The following is a 21,279-nucleotide window of genomic DNA, read 5'->3' as shown; positions in this document are numbered from 1 at the left end:
AAGCTGTAACCTAGACTGTCATACTAGTATTACGCAACCCGGTTGTCGATGAACTAAAATAGACTACCGCCATACTCCAGGTTATAATAATGTATTTTTCCGTCGACAACTTGATGAACACGGGGGAAATTTCATGACAATATAATTACTCGGTGAAGTGGCACTTTGAGTGCTCCTGGCGTCCTTCGCTAACCTACTGCGAAAAAATGCGACAGACGTAAATCACTTTTCCAAACTAATAATTTATGTTATAACTGTTACTAATCACTATACTGCAATACCCCGCTGCGAATTCCATCAATCATATTGTATTGGTGAAGTGTGAAGCGTTTTCCATTCAATGGCTATACACCATATTTCCTCATGAATATTTATGCTATCAATTAACCGCACATATAGAATTATTGACATAGTTACTAGCTGTATAAATATAATCGTACATCAAAAAACTCTAATGCATGACCTTTCATCAACATGTGACTTGCAGTAGCGCTCGTTACCGTAGCAACTGGACGCCATGTTAACGCTATCGGCAAATATTAACATCTACTGTTATACGTTACTAGTTACATCGCGGAGCACACAAAATCGATGAAGTCTTCGATGTAGGAAGCTGTCGGAGTTGCTGATATTTTTTTCTCCCTGAATTCAGCTTGCCTCATGTCTTCCTTTCAAAGCCATCGTCCATTTTACTCGCAACGTCCCACCTTACTACCCCAAGCGGCCAGGACTCCTTCCCAGTCGGAATATTTAGCATGGCGAAAACGAAAGTGTGGGGTTCAGGAGAGCAGGGAGAAGGTAAGACAAGAACTGTCAGAAGTGAACGAAAGGTGTCGAAATCATCTATCAATGACATCCATACAGATACTGAGGAGATAGATACGGGAAAAGATATGACATAGCTACAAGTGTTTCTAGCATGTTATACAAATAACACATATAATTATCAAAACGTTATTATAATAGTGGCAACAAGTATAAGTAAATTCTATATATCATATGTTTTTGCTTTTTCAAGCATTTCACATAGCTGTTGTTTCAAGGTTTTTCGCGAAACTATGTAATACATCATGTGCAATAGACATACAGTATGCTGTTTATGTATAGGTAGCTAGGTAGATGGGTAGACAGTTATAGGTCTATGTATGTATGTATGTATGTATATATGTATGTATGTATGTATGTATGTATGTATGTATGTATGTATGTATGTATGTATATATGTATGTATGTATGTATGTATGTATGTATGTATGTGTGTATGTATGTATGTATGTGTGTGTGTATGTATGTATGTATGTATGTATGTATGTATGTATGTATGTATGTATGTATGTATGTGTTTGTATGTATGTATGTATGTATGTGTGTATGTATGTATGTATGTATGTATGTATGTATGTATGTATGATGTGTGTGTGTGTGTATGTATGTATGTATGTATGTATGTATGTATGTATGTATGTATGCATGTATGTATGTATGTATGTATGTATGATGTGGGTATGTATGATGTGTGTATGTATGTATGTATGTATGTATGTATGTATGTATGTATGTATGTATGTATGTATGTATGCATGTATGCTTGCATGCATGCATGCATGTATGGTAGGGTGGTAGGTAGGGAGGTATGTTTGCTAAGTTGTGTTTTCGTATGTTCTTCTATTTATTTTTTAACAAAATCCACAGCCCCGTAGTTCTAGCCAAGAAGCAAGATAATGAAAGCTGCGATGCACATCTGAGTTACCAACAACAGATTATACCGATATCTCTATGTTTATCGTTTATCTTTTACATTAAAATACCAACTATTGTACTGAGGTATAGACGTCTAGACTATTGTATACCTTTACTCTTAAAAAAACTATGGCCGTGGTCGTGCTCCACTGGTACAGCAAACAACATATGATGAAGTCAATATATTATTTATTGAGTATATTAAAATATGTTACGGCCATGAAAATCGAGTGGCAAATTCGTTATTGTAATCTTTATTTCATGATGTAGAAACAATCTGTTTTTAAAACAGATTCCCTCTGGTTGTGGCAGCAATTTCTCGTCATTAAACATTTATCATTCACTCGCAAAACCATGATTTTACAATAAATATTCACATATACCCTCAGACCACCACGATAATATGTAAATGAAGCTGAGGTAGGGGATTTTGTTTTTAATTTACTTTTTCGGTTGTATTGTAATTCGAAACCAATTATAATGTATTCTTCGATTTTCCATGAATGTAATAAATCGTTAGGCGTTGCTTAGTAACACAGATGTTTATTTCAATGAAATGGATTACTATGTAAATTATACAATACAGGGAAATCGAAGTGTTGAAATGTACGCTACTTTAAGGCAATTGAATCAAAGCAAAGTGGCTGTTGTATACGTAAAGCTTGAGTAAGCATTCAATTTTCTCCTTGAAAATAATGAAATGGGCTGTATTAGGATTTTAACAAAAATATTTATTTTTTTCAGATTTAAAATATTTTCAGTTTATATCGATTGAACGAGGCAAAATATTGTTTGTGTTTTTGTCAAAATATTTTAAATTTAGAACATGGCAGTATGCCACTGTTCATACGTAGAATGAGTTGAGTTATAAAACATGCAACGAAACTAACTGTATGTACTGTTGTGTTGTATTTTTGACATTTGTTGGCTTAGCAGAGTAATTGATGTGAATCAAGAAAAGTAATAAGGAGAAAATTTCCTACCTGTCAAAGGTATGAATTGCATCAGGCGTGATAGGTAGTTGACGATTGTCCTTTAATGTACGACAGGTATAGAACTTCTGTAGTAAATCACTCAATCTCTCTCCCTCTCTCTCTCTCTCTCTCTCTCTCTCTCTCTCTCTCTCTCTCTCTCTCTCTCTCTCTCTCTCTCTCTCTCTCTCTCTCTCTCTCTCTCTCTCTCTCAACATTGTGCTATGACTCCTCATTATTTCACTATATGTATTATTCCCACTCCCACCCTCTATAACACACACACATACACATATATATATCTATGTATGTATGTGTATGTATGTATGTATGTATGTAATGTATACTTTTCCTTGTCTTGCATCTGTGTAATTTAATACACGGAATGCAAGTATACTCCGTAGATTCTGACGTAGTTACCTCGTTTACGTAGAAATTACTTCTATTTTTGAAATAATAGCTGGATGAAAGGAAGTAGTTCCGTGTAAATATGCAAATTTCTGAGCACGAAAACATCTTATGAGAATCGGGACGGCGTAAGGGCGAATTTTATATGAATCATGATTTATCCTAATAACCGAAAACAGTGACGTTGACATTATTCTGCCTTGTTGCCATGGTACCGATCGTAATCTAAAATGTCATGTCTCAGTTTCTGCTTAGTGAATTTATACCGATGTTAAACCAACTCAAGGCTTCTCGTTCGTTTCAATACGCGAACATCCAATCAGTATAAGCCACGACTATGATAACAATTTATATGTACCATAAACCACAAACCTATAAAAACAAACTCTCTACGTTGTTTGTTAATGATGTCTAGGATAAATAAATTTCTGGCACAATGGGCTAAATTAATCACGATTACTTGATCATATATGACATCTTTTTTGTGAGTCTTACGTTGGCATCAATACATTATTTTTAATACTTTTTTTTAATTCTAGAGGTGCCACAGACTCACCTTCAGCCGACTATATTCTTATTTCTAAACTAACCTAATCTAATCTAATCTAATTTTCTTATAAAGCGCATTCCATGAAATTATCACAATGCGCTTTACAAAGCACAGAAACACGAGTAAAAAAACAGAATCAAGCAAAAGTCTTGTTGAAGAAATAGGTCTTAAGACCTGATTTAAATGCCCGGAATGTAGTGACACTCTGCAGATATGATGGCAGAGCATTTCACAAGTGTGGGGCACAAATTGAGAATGCTCTGTCACCATAATAAGCAGTATTACTGAGTGGTTTTGGTGTGAGTAAATTTCGTTCCGTGAGTTACTGCGTAAAGCACGGCTGAAGCTACGTCGGGTTATACAACTGATTAAGTTGCTAACCCGATCTATATCAACTTTAATCAGTTAGCTGTATAGCTATTAGTTCTTCAGATGTATCTCTTATGCATCTTTTGTGTGGGGTTTTTTGAAAAATTAATCATAAGCCTTATAAACTAGTTCATCTTTGTATGTTACTTTGCTCCTTTACTCTTGCATCTACTCATTTATCTTGTTAATTGGCTGTCAATTGTTAATCTACAATGTTATTGATTTCGAGCACGAGTAACATGACGTATTACCCAGAGTTCTTTGTAATATTTGTAGTTTCGTCTACAGAACGTTCGCTTTGCCCAGATATCACAAAATCGCACGTTTTGTTCCTTAATGTTGTCCAGTTTAATGTCAATGAACGACTGTGTCTCGACCGGGGTAAATCTACAGCATAAGCCGAGGCTAATTAGTGTCGAGTTATGTAAATTAAATGTAAGTATATTCTAGTATGCAAATTGTAATGGTTACCACCTTTTGTCGTCACAGAATATCAATAGTCTTTAATACTCTGTATACATCACTAGATATTGTCAGGTATATATTGTACTCATAGACAGTCTATTGCCTATGATATACACTCTGTACCGAGAGTTGAAACAAATACACTTTACAACTCGCGAAAAAAACACCGGTGTGTTTACTGGAATGAAGTGAGCTAAGGAAAGACTTCAGGCAATGACAATATAGGAGAAAAGTCTTATCTTGATTACCAAGCGCAAGCAAACGCACCGATGTTTTTTCGCTGGTTGTCTTTTCATTTACCGCTATTTTGCTGTTGTCTGTATTTCTGTTATGGTGTCTAGCATAACATTTTTTTTTCAATTTCAGCATTTGAATACTATATGCACTATATATTAACGTAGGTCTTGATGACCTCAAGACCCTTGGCCTTGTCAAAATATTTTCGTCAATTTTTTTAACATATATAATAGTACTTTCAGTGGGATGTTTCAATTTCGGTATTCAATACTATTAACTATCAGCTAAGAATTTGATACGCAATAGATATCAACAGAGACTTTAAAGTGTTTCACGAAGTGACAGCTATAATTAGTAGTAGGGAAGGCCCATAAGCCCATTATAATAATGGTCTTTCCCATGAAAGCTCTTCTTTCCATGACTTTCTATGTGTCTTTTCTAAAATTCAGTACATTGGGGGAAGTGAAATCCATACACGTTTTCTAGTAAAAATGTGATCCTGACAGTAATTTTCAGTAGGCAGTAAAATTTTGTATTTGTTGATTCGGTCTAAGATGTACGTCCTGCAGACGAAAGTCGTCAATCTCCGAGTTCACCTCAGGTGCTGCGTGGCGTGGCAGTATGATTCTAAAAAGCGGCCTTCGGAGGGGAAAAACAAAAACAAATAAAAAACACGCGGCAAACTTTTAGTTCACGATACAATTGCCCTTGCAGTTGCTGGTCATTTAACGTGAAAAGGGCGGTAAATAGTTCTAAACGGTGTGTGACTGCATCTATAGTCTGCAGTACATCACGTAATAAAACTGTACATAAAAAATACAAAGGTTAGTATCACGGAGTTAGGACACTCGACGTTCTAAACAATACCCTAACAAACAAAGACACGGTATTATTAGCTACCATTCAGAGTCGATCGATACGTTTGATGTAGAATGTATGAGACTTGTGACACGGCAAAGTAGCTGCAGGGTTAAAGATTGCACTCTTATGCTATAGTTAGAGCACAGTCAGAAATTCAAGCAGACCACTGACGAGGAGGAAGAACTGGTCAGTTGAAATGGCCAGACCTCGGATTGTACCGCGGGATTACCGAAAAAGATTAAACAGAGATGATGTATTAAGGGATTATCTGGATTATCTGATGAAGAGACCACGATATCTTGAGGTAGGAATTGTAATTCGGTTTAGGTTTACAATGATACGAAATGGCTTCGGTAGTTACAGCTTTGTGTTTTAGGCAATTAGTGCATGTTTTGGAGTCTGAATTCGTCGTGCTTTTACAATGAACAGTCTAACTCATTATACGCGTATCTATCAATCTAATCTCTGGACTACCACGATGAGCTTTTAATGCTCACAAACATAAAAACTATGATAGAATACATCGCCGCTAAATTGGCAAACCAAAAATGCGGAAAACTTTACATATTGTTTCCGTCAACTGTTCCTCCTTTTGGTTCGTTTACGTCATTTCTGTATATATATGACAGTGATTTACCATGCAAACGCCGAGTTGTTAGGTGCTGATTGTCAGTAGTGAGAATGTGGCGTGTTGTTGCACCGCAATTATCGGACATGATTTTTATAGTGTTGACCAAAGTCTAGGGAAACAGACAGAACTACTATGTAAAAAAAAGATAGTTACACCCACTGTATGAAATACTGAGCTGTAACATTACGCTCTATGTACACATAGTTTTAGAAGGCCCTTCGTTTCCATAGCACGCCGCGTCCAAATTCTGTCGTACAATATATGTATTTATATTTTTTTATTCGTGACGTGGCTGGTGATTTGTTATCTATATCTCAAATCTCCGGCTATGAGTCAATACATTGAGTATACAATGGAAGCCAGTTGACTTGAAAAATAATATCGTCTGGCTCGACAAAATTCCTACTCACATTGCTACATTTTGTCGCCTGACGCCACAAAAATATTAATCTGCTACATTTTGTCGTCTGATTCGACAAAAATCTTAATCTGCTACATTTTATCGTCTGACTCGACAAAAATATAGTCTTAGTAACACATACATTTTATCGCCTTGTTCGACAAAAATCTGACTAAACACTGCTTCTTTTCATCATGATGTAACTTGATAAAACTAGTACTTATATTTTGTTTGGGAGAGCTGCTGTTGCCTCTACAGGTCATTGCTGAATCAAAAGTATTGTTATAGAATCTATGTATACTTTTTGTTCAAGCATGCCAATATATAAAATGTAACAATTGTACTTACATTTTTATCACGCCATACATTAAGATGTAACAGTTTTATCAGATTTTAGACAATAGGATGTAGCAAAGTTATTAGTAAGATGTTTGTGAGCCAGGCAATAAAATGTAGCAATGTCAGTTTTATCAAGTCAGATAACGATTTTTTCAACACAATTTGGTTTCCATGGTAATATACTAGTACGACTAGCCGCTAGAAAATATGAAGATACATTATGTCAACACAGTAAGTTTAACATATCACTAGAGTAGTCCTAGAAAATACAAACGTATATGAGTGCAATGGTCATCAATTCAACACAAGGGGACTTATTAGGATAAATGAAACGAACCTAGATTGCCTATGATAGAACAAGGCAAGGAATACTCAAATTAGTTCAGAAATTTACAGGTTACGTGAGAAGCATATGAAGTTCTTATGGCTGAGGAAGAGTTGTTGAAGAAACATTTTATTGTGTGTGTTTTACTAGCGTCTTTCCTAACCAGAATACATTTAGTGACATGATCCGGCTTAACCCAACACACTATTTTTTTTATCAAAGTAAATATTTAAATGGAACTCGCTAGTATCGTATAAATGTCGATTTATGCTTTGAAGTGTGCAAAATCATAGCGTTGACAGTTTTACACACCTGCAGCTTCTCTACGCATGGTCCTGATTTCTGGGTACGTCCAAAAATTATGTCAGTTTGTTCATAATTTGCATAAAGTATAACGCTACAGTACAGATGAACTGGTTACAAACGATGAGGTACCAGTAACTAGAATACTGTGTGGGCAGTCATATGAAACTGACATAAACCAGATGAACGGACTGTGGCCCTTTAACCCTTAATGAGTTGACGTAAACATGGAAAAATGGCGTCCGTATTTTTAAGTTTATGCAAATAGAATCACTTCAAGAACTCATTTTTAGTTGAATTGATAAATCTGGATGGTTTTCTATTATTCGTGTCTAAAAATAAGTTGAAAATCTGTCAAAAATATCGAAAAACAAATATTTTGTCCGTCTATTTTTGGTGGGAAAAGTACTCGCTATTGAAGCTGAAGACATTTAATGTTTTTATTACAAGTATTGTCACCAACAACTTTTGACCGACATGTAATCAATCTCCTGTTTGACAGACATTATTGCCTTTATTGACCAAGACGGTTTTTCCTTCAATTGTGTGATAGAAAACGGTTTGAAATGTTGAATGGAGTGGAACACAGGTTTTTAATTTGTGATGCCACCGTCACATCGTCATGCAAGACTAACCTCATTTTAGATTGCCATGGCGTGACGGAAACGTGAGCGCTCTGATGAATCGATCCGTTTTAAAGCTCAAATGTAGTGTTTAATGTTTGACAAGCTCGTTACAACACGTAAAATGTGGACGTGTTTTTCTACGATCATCATAAAGAAACGAGAAAGGACTAAAAATAACCACCACTTATCCATCCTTTTAAAAAAATCTCCTAACCGTATCTTTCCACTCACAATCTGAATATGGTACACACATGTCGTTTTAGGCTTTTATGTGTACTTTTTCTTCGATTATTGGTTGTTTCTTTGGCAAGGAGAACCGAAATTCCGACTTCGATGTATGGGAGCCATTGATGCTCTATACGATTATTTGAAACTAGACTCAACTCAACATGTTGTTATCGTCGTATCATTGTTTTTGTTGGCGGCACACCGTCGTTATGTCGTCGTCGCTGTCGTCGTCGTCGTCGTCGTCGTCATCGTTATTGTTGTTGTTGCTGCTGCTGCTGCTGTTGTTGTTGTTGTTGTTGTTGTTGTTGTTGTTGTTGTTAACTTAATGCACGAGTTTGGAAAGCAGCCAAACGATTGAACAACACGTAACCCTGGTAACACATGTAATGTAGAAAACAGCAGTACTTGTATCGCTGTCTCGAAGCGTTATAACACTGCGATTTTGACTTAGTGCTTATTTTGTTTTTTTCTCTTTCAGCCGATTGAAAAGTTGCAGAGGGTATCACGAACTGTTCGTGTTGTGGCGGGAATATGTTTGGCGCTAAAAAGGTAAACTATATTTTAGATTGACCTACGACCTTTTGGTCACCTTTAATTGTAATTTCTTCAGGATTACTAAAAAAATTGTTCATATTTTTATTTCCCAATTAGTTGGTATAATTGATAAAATTTGCTCTGATTAAAATAATTTTTATGGATGTAACTGACATCTTGATCTACCTGTAACAACTGAAGGAAAACACTACTATATTTTGAAGAATCTCAAATTCCATGTGACTGATGGCGTCATCATAATCTTGACGTCCCCTGCATTTGGCCCTCTAAAGGAGGAAATTTCACTGTGGGCATAATATGACCAATATACACATTTTTTTACAGACCTTAAATTTTTTTAGTGACGTCATTGTCTAATCTGAGATTTACCAAATTCACAAGATAGCATTAATGCGAAAACTCGGTCTTTACAGACTTGTTGGCTGTTATCGGTGCGCAGTTTTATATAACGAGTTATTTATTGATACTTTATAAAATATCATTTATGTTTGTAGCTATGTGAAAGAGGGAGAGACGAAGCAATGGTCGTTGGTGGAAATGCAACTCAACCTGCAAGCAGACCTGAAAGACAGCCTCGCTTTCGACATCAATCTATTCAAGAAATTTAGAGTGGTAGGTTTTGAAGGACTAATACCTTTTGTGATTGTGAGCATGTCATATTAACACGTCTGTTGATTAATGTGGCTATCGATACAAAATTACCTACTCTATCACCACATGTGGCTCATAGATTCAACAAAGATGGCTTTATTTCGTTTCTGCATATCATTATATTCGTGCAGATAGCCATCCTCATAAGCCGGAGTACAGTTTTTCTGCTGACGCAACGAAAAACGATACACGTACGGCGTACCAAATTCACACGATAGCATTAATGCTAAATGCTAAGCTAAAAACGATACACGTACGGTGCCGTAAAAGAGGCTGTGGTTTACGACGATAGGCACTGATAGTGGTTGTGTGTTTAAAAGTCTTTCATTTTTTGCTTAATAGTTAGTCATTTTGCTTTTGTAATTAATTTCATGTCTTACTTATAGCCGATACCTGAGCAATGAAGCCACGTGACTAATGGATGAGCATACTAATATTGAAATACTTTATTTCCCAGAAACAAAACATAACCATCAGTTACAAAATATATCATATGCAAATTATGTTATAAATATCAAAATAATATGTAAATTATATTATAAATGATATGCAAATTGTGTTATAAATAATATGCAAATTATGTTATAAGCAATATGCAAATGTTACAAATGATAGAAAATGGAGAGAAACGGGAAACAGTTGTTGAAACAGTCCGTTCCCGCTTGTTTACAAGTGTCTAATAAAAATTGGAAAATATCTCTGGCCAAACAGTTCGCTCTCAGAAATAACTGTACGATAAATTGCTTTCTAGTCTGTAGTGCAATGTTTGCAAGCCTTCTTTCAATAACTCCACAAAATGCAAACATTAATCCACTAAACTACTAGAAAATTGCACTAAATCAGCATGAGGCAGTGTAAATGAAGGAAATTAATGTGTTAGTTGTCAAAAAAAATGGATTGGTTCAACTGATCCTGCATGACGGTACGTGGTGATGAAGGAAAAATTATGGCAAAATTATTGATTTTAGCATAATTTGTACATTCTTTTTGTATTTCCCACCTTTAATTGTAGACACGTGGAAGTGAAAAGCTTAAGAATATATTGTTAACGAAACCGGCTGATAGAACGAATGAAGAAATCCAGGTTGTAAGTATTCAACACTTGTCATCTTTGTAAGAATTGTTCAAAAGGATGACCCTACATGTGTACGGTCTACGAACACGGGGCTGAACCACTTCTGAACTGCGTCGATGGGGGGGGGGGGGGTGAGGAATTACAGTCGTGGAGTTTTGATATAGTATACGCCTTACAAACTTAAAAAACTTAAACTTTTGCGGTTACTTTGGTCAAGAAAACCCGGCCAGTGCTGTGTTAAAATCAAGAAATAAGTCGGGGGGGGGGGGGGGAGGTTCATCTAGACTGTCAGCAGTCGTCTTGACTTTGTCGTATTTTATCTGTAATACTATGTTTGTTGATAAAATGGAATTTAAAACATGGTGTGCGATGTATGTTCGATGAAGTCAAGACGACGTCGGATTATATTAATGTTCGAATGCCCAGTGAGTAGCATGTGTTCTGTATAGAATGTGCACTGTACATGCTGATTATTATATCGCATGTTATAGGTAATTATATATTATGTGCACACAATTACTATTTCCATTAAAAAAATATTTCAGAAGTTTTTTTTAGAAATACGACAAAATGTGATCCTCGTCTGAATACAGGTCATCGTAAAATTTGATTAGAGAGAGGTCAAAATTATATTGAAATCAACCCATTCTTTACTAGAATCCAATATGGTTCCCTATTGTGTTAACTGTATGGTAATAAAGTGAAATTGAAATTGAAATTTATTCCACCAGAAAAGAAAAAATATAGACACGAACTTTGAAAGCAAGTACAGGCAGAACATTTCTGGTGAGGGCCATGGAAATAGTTCGTAGGAACTAATCAATGTCCACGGACCGTACATACAGATGATAAACACAAATTTGGGCTGGTACGAGTTTCACAATAACAACAAAAATACATTTCTTAGTAAATAAAGAGATATGTTGGTGGCAAAAGTAAACGATTATCGTTTCCTTGAAAACAAGTCTCAGAATTCTTATATTATTTCAAAATCGAACAAAAACAAGCTTTCATTTGGCAAAGTTTGAAGAGATCTTAAATAATTTGAATTTTAACGGAAATTGGTCCCCGAGGTACATTCTATATTCAGTGTATACGCACTCCACCCGACTCATTTCCCATGTGTCAGGAAATAAATAAATATATATACACATTCCCACCCGTCCCATTTCAACTGTGTCTGTATGCAATGGATTTTATTCTCCCCAGGAAGATGAGTTGAGGAAGTATAAAAGAGTCATTGTGCCTTAATAGGTCCGTACTGTGGGTACCAAACGTAAAGCGCTTTGAGTATAGTGTGGAAAAGCGCTATGTATAAAAAAAATAGCAAAATTCCCTTAAATTGTTTGGCCTTGGATAAGTCTAAAATTCATTCCGATGTCTTTGTTTTAAAAAAAAAAAATTTTGTTGAAGTATAAATTTTGAAATTGGAACTGAACTGATATGAACTGATCTGATTGTCATATCAACTGTATGTTGTATAGGTGTACACACTATGCTGTTAAGCTCGTATGGTACAAAACGTGTCAATATTAAACTTACAGGTCATGGCACTTTTACGAAAAAACAAAACTTTCCAAGAATATCCCACTGACGTTCAACTAGAATTGATTAAAGGTATGGTGTATCAGAGGTGAGTATGTATCGTCTACCTGTTTGTTAGACTGTAAATACGTCGCTGGGGGTGTCCTTATCACCCCTTCCCCTAACATTGTATTGCAGAACAGCAATCACGCAGTCCGCCTTCAATCGTTTGTGGAAAGGGATGTGAAGAGCGCCCACAACGGTTGATCTTTCAGTCTATCTGTTTGTATGAACATTTGATCATTGTATATTACTCAGATCGGCCATTTTGTCAGGTTGTCGAGACAAGTATGTTACAGTGTTATAAACACTTTTAATCATAGTAAGGTGACACTTTTATATACAGACAAATATTGTTAAAGTGACGCAAGCGCAGGTTATAAGATTTTTTCTCATGTGAGAATCTTTACATACAACAATTGATTAAATTATTCTTGATGTTTATGAATTACCTTCTATGACATTACAATTGTCTTCTGGCAGCGTTAGAAAAGTAGATTGCTTTGTAGAAATTTCCTTTACATTTTTATACGTATGATAAATTACGTCGTCGGATCGTTGATGGGTTATATCTCAATACCAGGTTTGAGTTCAGTTAATTGCAAGTGGTGCATATGTATGTTTCAGCAAGTAGAACATTGTGAGTACGATTTGAACATGCAGCAAAATGTCGCCCAAAGAATGTTTAAACTCAGCTTGTGCCCCTTTAAAGTGTAAGTTTTGTACGATTCCATTTTCAATAAAAATGAACACGGAGTGCATATTTTACCTAAGCACTAACCACCAACTGTTTGTAATCCATGGCACATATGCATTCATTTCAGATACGAAGCCAGAAGAATCATCTTAAAGCAAGGCCACCGTCCATTTGCATTTTACATTATATTATCAGGGACTTGTTTGATCAATGTACAAGAAATAGATTCAGAAACAAGGAAGAAAATGGTTCGCACCGTTCGTGAAATAACAACTGGGGATCATTTTGGAGTAAGTGTATTGCTTTGATGTAGATTAAACCCTTTTGGGGAGTACAAGACATAGTTCTACTACACTTGACCTTGATAAATGATTGTTGAAGTGTTTTTGAAGGTTTGCATCGTGTTCCTGGTCGACCTGCAATTATGTAGATTGACCGTTGGGGGCGCTCTTCTCATTACTTTCAATGGGGGCGGATGATAAGTTAAGAACGCCCAATGCAATGCATTTTACTGTAATTGATACAATTAATTTTTCCATTGCGCCTCTACAGGAAGTAGCCTTTATGAATAAATGTGATAGGACGGCATCTGTCGTTTGTAAAGATGACGTCGAACTTCTTGTTATACTCGCCGAGGTAAGTGTATTAACGTTACTTTGGTAGCAAAATTATATAATATTTGTACGCATACTTAGGAATTTAGATGACTAACTTAGTGTAAATTGAGCAAAAGGGGATTGTCATCGAACGGTAATATACGAAATGAAACTGTTTCGAAACCCGAATATAGACAAGCAAATGCACTCACTTATATGTGGTTTGAGAATCCTTCTATGGTGACTGTCTACTAACTACACCATCACTGAAAATATCATCCAAAACTGTTAAATGAAGTAAATATAGTAAAGTCGGATGTTAAAGTCTACAACAGATTTTGGGTTGGATGACACGCTGTGATAAATTGTTCCAGAGAGTAACAGCTATGCATACGTCTTTCCTAAAATGACAGGATTTCAACAGAATAATCAGAGAACCCTTGGAGAAGAAACGTGAAGATCACATAGAATTCTGCAAAACGTTAGACATATTCCGAAGCTGGCCTGTTGATAAACTCAGAGAGAACAGCCAAGCATTTACATATCAGTATTTTATGTAAGTAGTAAATTTGCACATCATTTGCATACAGGTATTCAATAGCGTTTTCATCCAGCAGCGCATATGCCACTAATATGCGTGAGCACTTGTGCAAACATCCACGTACACTGCAGGTGCATATGTATTACCAAAATAAATTGACAGTAGTTGATAAATCATATACGCAGTAATCTTTGCAGTTTTCTGGGATTTCATTTAACAATAATTAGTGCTATGCTGAAAAAAGTAACATGTAAGCTTAAAGTTGTGTGTTATTTACGAAACCGTTGCCAATGGTATCCAGATGTAGTATCGGCAGATTTCCCGAACAACAACGTAATGTGAAAATGTTATATTTTATTACTAGTAAAGACGCAGTGATGGTGAAGAATGCCAAGGAATCCAATAATATTATCATCATTAAATCGGTGAGTAGTGAATGAAATTTAGGTACTAGCAATTTGAGAGTAACAGGAGCCATGCATGATGATAGTTGAATAGTCAGAGTGGCCGGGGCTCAAAATCTGCAAGTTGCCGGTTCAAGCCTCGCCGCTGTCATTTGTTTCTGAATGATTTAAGTCTCTTGGCAAGATGTGAACCACAATTGGGCTTCACTCAACCCAGGTTGCAATGTGAATACTTTAACCATATACGCTTACCGAGGTTGTAATATATTGTATATTCCCCAGGAAGCTGAGGAAGTATAAAGGGCCATAATGTCGTTATAGGCTTGTACCATGGACAATAATGAATTGTAAACTACCCTTGAGCAGAGTGTTGGACAGTGCTACTGTAATATGTTTTTTTCCTTGTGTACCTGTGTCTATTATCCCTGTGTGCGTCTGCTTTTACTAGTCTGTCGCCCTCATAAGTTGATGTCACTTACTTAATATGCGTACTTCTTTTTTGTATATCACGTGGCATTAGGGTTCCTGTAAAGTTGTTGCACAGATTCATGAACTGAAGTCAAGAAGAAGACCCCGGTCTGGTGGACACACCCAGTCACAATTTCCACTCATTGAAATACAGAAACGAAGAGAAGCCATGATGCCAAGAAGTTGTAAGTACAGTCACGTTTTATTTCTAATAAAGGTTAAACTTCCTTAAGTATATTACTGTTAAAGGTTTTTCAACTTGCCGAGAAACGTGATAAAAGTCATAATCTGTCTTTTATGACGACCGATATTTGTGGTAGATAAATATAACTTAATCATGGAACTTGAAGTTATTTGTACATTGAGTGTATACATAACTCCATTAACGCTGAGGGCGCCCAGGCAGGCAGGCAGGCAGTCAGGCAGGCAGGCGGGCAGGCAGGCAGACAGACAGACAGACAGACAGACAGACAGACAGACAGACAGACAGACAGACAGACAGACAGACAGACAGACAGACAGACTGACTGGAGTGAAAACAACCTCGAGCTCCTTCCTACCTCGAAGAATGAAACTCATCACGCCGTTATGAAAACTATAGTTGCCCCCAACAAGACGTTATAACAAACATGATTTCTTCAATTAAAATGATTTTCATAGAATGGTAAGTCAGAATATATATGTGTGTATATTGTCCGTTTGCAAAGGTGTTCTCTGCTTGGTCTTTACTCTGTTGTTGATTTTCTCTGTTCAACAGTATCTGTAGTAGCTCCGCGTGAACTAAATCATTATGCAGCGAGTGACTACAAGGCGGCACGTTCAACAACACCACAACAGTCGAAGTCTAAACCTATCAGAAGTCGGCTTTATGATTCCAGGCCCTTACAAAGACCAACAGTACCTAAGGTAGGATGATTTAGGAAATTTAACATAAATACGATAGTCTACATTTATCAATTCTTGGACCAAAACAGTGAGACCGTTTACATTATCTGGGAGTTTTCATACATCGAAAAAGTCGAAAAGAAACTTATGAAATTACATTGTACACGAGAATAGTGGGCTGACACCTACACTATTAGAGCGCCACCAACGACGATGTTTTATAGTTTAACTCAACTCTTGTTTTTAATGATTTGAGGTATATTGGACACATGATACTAACTGTCTGTTACTTCTTTTTCAAAACCACACGCTGCTCAGGAGGAAAAATCATCATTTGTAAATCCACTATTGAATGAGTTTGAACTGCGACGGCGAAGGACAATTCTTGTATGCATATACACATAAATCTATCATGAGTGGTGACGTCATAATTGTATCCCCTGTTTGGGGAATTTGTGAGGGCGTCACTACTCGTTCGACGATTTCTTCATTCACATCTTTTTTTCGTTACTGTTTTAACATAATTTTATAGCCGTAGGCGAAATGTTAAATTCACTAGTATTTCGCATTTTCCAAAGTCACGTGATCAGTAGGCATAATAATAAATTTTCAGATTTTTTTTAGCTTGCCTTATACTATTTTCGAGTCTAAATCTTATTTTCGTTTATTGTATGAATCCGTGTTTTCTTAATTTTTATTCGAGTGTCGTACTTAAACTGTTTGCTTCTGCTGCTCCTTCGTCTAGCCAATATTCCATGGATGATATTTTGGAGGGGGTGAGATGGGGAGGGGGGGGGGAAATAAATTTATCTTTACTCCTCTCCAAATTTCGCTTATTTAGACAGCTCTTATACTTTTGGTTATGTGTCATGTCAATGGGACGTTAAAGGTACATCACGTATTTGTCTCGTCAAAATTTCCAAAGTTCACAAATAAACAAATGATAAGTAAATAAGTCTATTATACTTTGAAAGTTACTGGACATAGAAACTGTGCAAACTTCCATAACTTCGATGTAGGTAGACTGTGATATACGTCGCCGAGGGCGTCCTTATCATCTCTTCCGAAAGGGATGAAAAGAGCGCCCGCAACGGCCGGTGTTTTGGTTTACAAAGTAGGTTTTTGTTAATATTTGTCAGATTCTCTTGGAATGAGATTATAGACTATCCATGTAAGTTTCTTCTTCGATCCGTTTACTCGGATATTTCAAAGGATTTTGAAAATCCCTTCAATTTGTTTTGTTTCCGCTCCTTAATTTGAATATATGACGTCACACCATAGCGTAGTGAACACGTGCACATCACTTCTTCTTTTTTTCGTATTCAGCACATGGCCTTGAATTATTAATGTATATGACTGTACTTTTCCAAGTTTGGGTTTACTCTTCTCTCCAAAAAACTAACGACTTCAACTTTGGGTTGTCTTTTTCAGAGTACTTTGGAAGTGATGACTGGAAAGAAATTGACCCAGTCAGTTCCAAGTTTATCAATTCCAAAGTCTGACAAATCAGATCAAGAGTCTTCTTCAACTGAAGAATCAGGTCCCTCCGCAGAAAAGAAAGGTATTTTTTACTGATCTTACGCTATATTTCGTTTAGACTGTCACTTAGGCCTAATAAAAAAAATTGTGTGGTTCTGATTACGCTCAATTTTAGAATAGGTGAGGTAGGTAGATTTTTTATTTAATTTTATTTTTTTCTGTGTGAGTATCTAGTTCAGGTTTTCCATTGTTTTCCAAATGGTCTCTGTGTTGTTTATTTCTTCCTATCAGATGTACAGCCATTACAGATTGGAAGAACAATTTTATTTTGTCTTTTTAAGTTGATGTCAGTTTCGTGTCCATTATTTTATCTTGAAAGTTCAAAATTTTTGCGATCTAATTATTTTTTTTCCACGAATACGTGAAAAAACATTTAGGGTCGGCAGTGAAAAGCTACGTGGGGTCGGGTAACCGGAACCAAACAATTATTTTTTAGGCCTAACTTAAGGTTTCATCGTGTTGTTCCGTTCCCAACGGCCTGCTCTTTCCGTCAAAAGGGCAAGGGTAGATCGATGTATAAGAGCGCCCCTGCAAAAGTGAATTACATGTTGAAAAATAACTCTATCATCGTACGTCAACAAATTTAAACTGCAAAAGAACAATTTCAGAGACTACATTTACTATGAAAACTTGGTAAGATAAACTATGGCCTGGGTACAAAGAAGTTAGTAAATAGTTAACATTTCGGGATAACCCTTCATTCAGCCTGGATTTACATTTTTCTGAATATTAAGAGTATCAAAATGTTTATTTTCAAACTAGACTTTCTCATAATGACATCACTTCGCCTTGACATTATGATTAAAATGAAATGATTAATTTTCATTTCAGTCAAGTTCCCGCATGAGGGCGTCAAACGTACGTGGAAACGATTACAGATAGCTACGAAAACCTTACAGCTGAGAGATGGGCAGGTACGTAGGCTGACGTCACAATTTGGTTCTATAACAATAATATTGACAGGTTGGACGGGATTGATGCATGTACTAATTTTAAGTATATGAGACGTGGTGATATAATGATTTTTTATGTCATGCAATCTTTGATTTTTTTTCTCAGAAACAAAAGCCGTTACTGGTGCACCCCAGTCGAGTCCGTATAATTTATGCACAGATAGCTACTATGTCACGTGGTGCAGTCTTCGTAAGTTAACCATGTTCACCATAGACATTATTTTGATATTTTACACTGACAACGATTATATATAAAGAAGCATGCCCACTATAGTGTCGTTTTGAAAAATACATTTGAATGATCATACAAGTTGTTTCCCATAGAAGACAAAATTGATCAGCAATTATTTTACACTTGTTTTAGACTTCTATATCAAAGTTTGTTCATGATAATATAAATGTTGTGACATGTGAATAAAACCGAAAGCATGACCTTGTACTTTTATAAGGGGAAATTTTACTCCCACAAAGAAAAAGTTGACTTGTATTGATTGATAAGATGCTTGACTATTCATTTGTATACCTTTAACTAAATTATATATATGTACTGCCATATTGCCCAGTTTGACCCGCCTTCTAGTGGTCACTCAGAATACGTGACGTCATACCCTCCTCTCCGTAGCGTCATGACTTAATCGTTTTAGTACAAAGCTTGTGTGTGTGTGTGTGTGTGGAGAGAGAGAGAGAGATAGAGAGAGAGAGATAGAGAGAGAGAGAGAGAGAGAGAGAGAGAGAGAGAGAGAGAGAGAGAGAGAGAGAGAGAGAGAGAGAGAGAGAGAGAGAGGGGGGGGGAGAGGGAGAGGGAGAGGTAGAGGTAGAGGTGCCAGGTCGATCATCCAGCCTACGACGGACGCTATAATGCATACAGGTTTGTGAAATGTGTTTTTCTATGAATTACAGGGTCTTGAACAGAGTAACTGTACCAACCTGAGCCTCATCAGTGAAGGATGTGAATGTCTTTTACTTTCTAAAAAACTCTTCATCACAGAAGCCAATTCCCAAGTCATGCAATCCCTCAGTATATTGGTCAGTAATTTCTTTTAGTGTCTTTGTTTGCGTTCTTGCTTGGTTCATGTCACATTTTTTTCATCAAGTGGCATTGAAAGACAGACTGTTATAAATATACACAGAAAACCAATTGTACATTGGAACCTAAGATATAGAAAAAGGAGATAGATAAGAGCGCCCACTACGGCTGATCTAGTCTGTTAAAGTTCTACTATTAAAAGTTAGAGAAGTGCTTGTAGCCATGGTAATGTTATGTAAGCTACAGGGCTTATATGTAAACGTGAATAAATCTTGTGTATAACTCTTTAATTATTAGTATTGCGATCGTGTGATTGATTGATTGATTGATTGATTGATTGATTGATTGATTGATTGATTGATTGATTGATTGACTGACTGATGTCAGGTTAAATGACAGTAAATTCAATGATTGGTCATTCACTTGTTTGATTGATTGATTGATAAATCTTTCTCGTTTTGCATATTTACAGACAAATGTCTTTCCAACACCAGAAGATACTTTACAAGAAATCAAACGAGCAAGAGAATGGAAAAAATACAAGGGTAGTGTGGTCAAAGACGTGGTCTCTCGGACACCAAGGAACTTCACATATTGAGAACATGGTTTTCTTTAGTTCAGAACCCTTCACTGTGGTTATGATAATTTTGGTGTCATTTCACCTCATGTACTGTTATTAGAGTCAAGATCATCTAACAACCATTTAGATTCAAAGCTAGGTGTCCTGGGTATTAGCCTCCGTAGAAGGGTAGATAGTCGACCTGGCAAGTGGTCTGCCACATATGACACTTGCCAGATCCACTGTACATTCCTCTACTGAGATTTACTTGGGCACCAATGAACTTGGCACATTGCGAATGCCTCATCAAAATAGGGTCTCCCCCCCCCCCCCCCCCCAAGTACAAAATTGACATTGACAGCGCCAGTAAAACATGATCCTTCAGACATCATAGAAATATACTTTCCTGTACAGCTCGGTTAATATGTACTTTGATACACCATGATGGTCAAAGATGTACAAGGTGCAGTATCACCCAACAAAAACACACATGTTCTCAGAGATACCACGGAATTGAACTTGGCACATTTTTCAGGACACTATAAAGACTTGCAGGCTCATGTCTTGTTCTCCCATTTACCAAATAGTTCCATATAGATCTGTGTGACCTTATAATATTATGACCTAGAAAATACTGTAGAAAACCAATAGGTTGAACACACAGAGCATGAATGCTGTCGACATTGTGAGGACATTTTATAGCTTTTTTTTAAGACAGGGAAATACATGTATCAGTTACTTTGCAGGCGTAAGGTACTGTATTATTTTACATTAATGACAGGATCTTTTGTAAATTTTATGAAAGCTGATTTTGCAATTATATGTACTTATATTAAAGTAATGTCAAATATTTTCTAAAAGATGTCTTATTTTGCAAATCATTCTAAAAGAGTTGTATTTCTATTTATATTTGTAAAATTTAGCATTTTCTACTGAAGCAAATAAATGAACTTTGAAACAGATTTGTAAGACAGGAAAGTTATTTGCACGCACAAGCATACATACATACACACACACACACATACATACATAAATACACAGACATACATACATATGTACCTATGTACGTATGCACGTAGGTACGTACGTACGTACGTACGTACATACATACGTACGTATATACATGTGTGCATGCATACAGCATTCATTACATACATACACACATACATATACACACATCTAACTACCTACCTACTTCCCTACCTACATACATACATACACACACACACACACATACGCATGCACGCACACATACATCCATACATACATATAGAAACAATCCCCACCAATCA

General features: G+C 36.3%; 1 protein-coding gene across 2 annotated transcripts; it reads left to right on the top strand.

Moving 5' to 3' along the window:
* The first annotated feature begins 4,355 nt into the window (after window positions 1–4,355).
* On the top strand, window positions 4,356–20,262 carry LOC144439121 (uncharacterized). Of its 2 annotated transcripts, XM_078128385.1 has the most exons (17): window positions 4,356–4,473; window positions 8,932–9,002; window positions 9,503–9,620; window positions 10,672–10,746; window positions 12,279–12,367; window positions 13,143–13,305; window positions 13,568–13,651; window positions 14,025–14,167; window positions 14,517–14,577; window positions 15,077–15,209; window positions 15,782–15,930; window positions 16,228–16,296; window positions 17,341–17,470; window positions 18,280–18,362; window positions 18,508–18,591; window positions 19,302–19,427; window positions 19,901–20,262. In XM_078128385.1, the coding sequence occupies exons 1-17, from the start codon at window positions 4,375–4,377 to the stop codon at window positions 20,024–20,026; spliced, it is 1,803 nt and encodes a 600-aa protein (XP_077984511.1). In that variant the 5' UTR covers window positions 4,356–4,374; the 3' UTR covers window positions 20,027–20,262. The 2 variants fall into 2 exon arrangements, with proteins under 2 accessions (XP_077984511.1, XP_077984512.1); XM_078128386.1 differs by lacking the exon at window positions 16,228–16,296.
* Window positions 20,263–21,279: the final 1,017 nt, after the last annotated feature.

The sequence above is a fragment of the Glandiceps talaboti genome, chromosome 8 (genome assembly GCF_964340395.1).
Source record: "Glandiceps talaboti chromosome 8, keGlaTala1.1, whole genome shotgun sequence".
Lineage (NCBI taxonomy): Eukaryota > Metazoa > Hemichordata > Enteropneusta > Spengelidae > Glandiceps > Glandiceps talaboti.
This window is presented reverse-complemented; position numbering and strand designations above follow the sequence as displayed.

Excerpts from the sequence above, each read along its gene's own strand:
- LOC144439121 (XM_078128385.1), top strand. The coding sequence starts at position 4,375 with ATGTTGTCCAGTTTAATGTCAATGAACGACTGTGTCTCGACCGGGGTA. Across the intron at positions 4,474-8,931 it reads TCGAGTTATGTAAATTAAAT|CCGATTGAAAAGTTGCAGAG; the intron begins GTAAGTATATTC and ends TTTCTCTTTCAG. Across the intron at positions 9,621-10,671 it reads TATTCAAGAAATTTAGAGTG|ACACGTGGAAGTGAAAAGCT; the intron begins GTAGGTTTTGAA and ends CTTTAATTGTAG.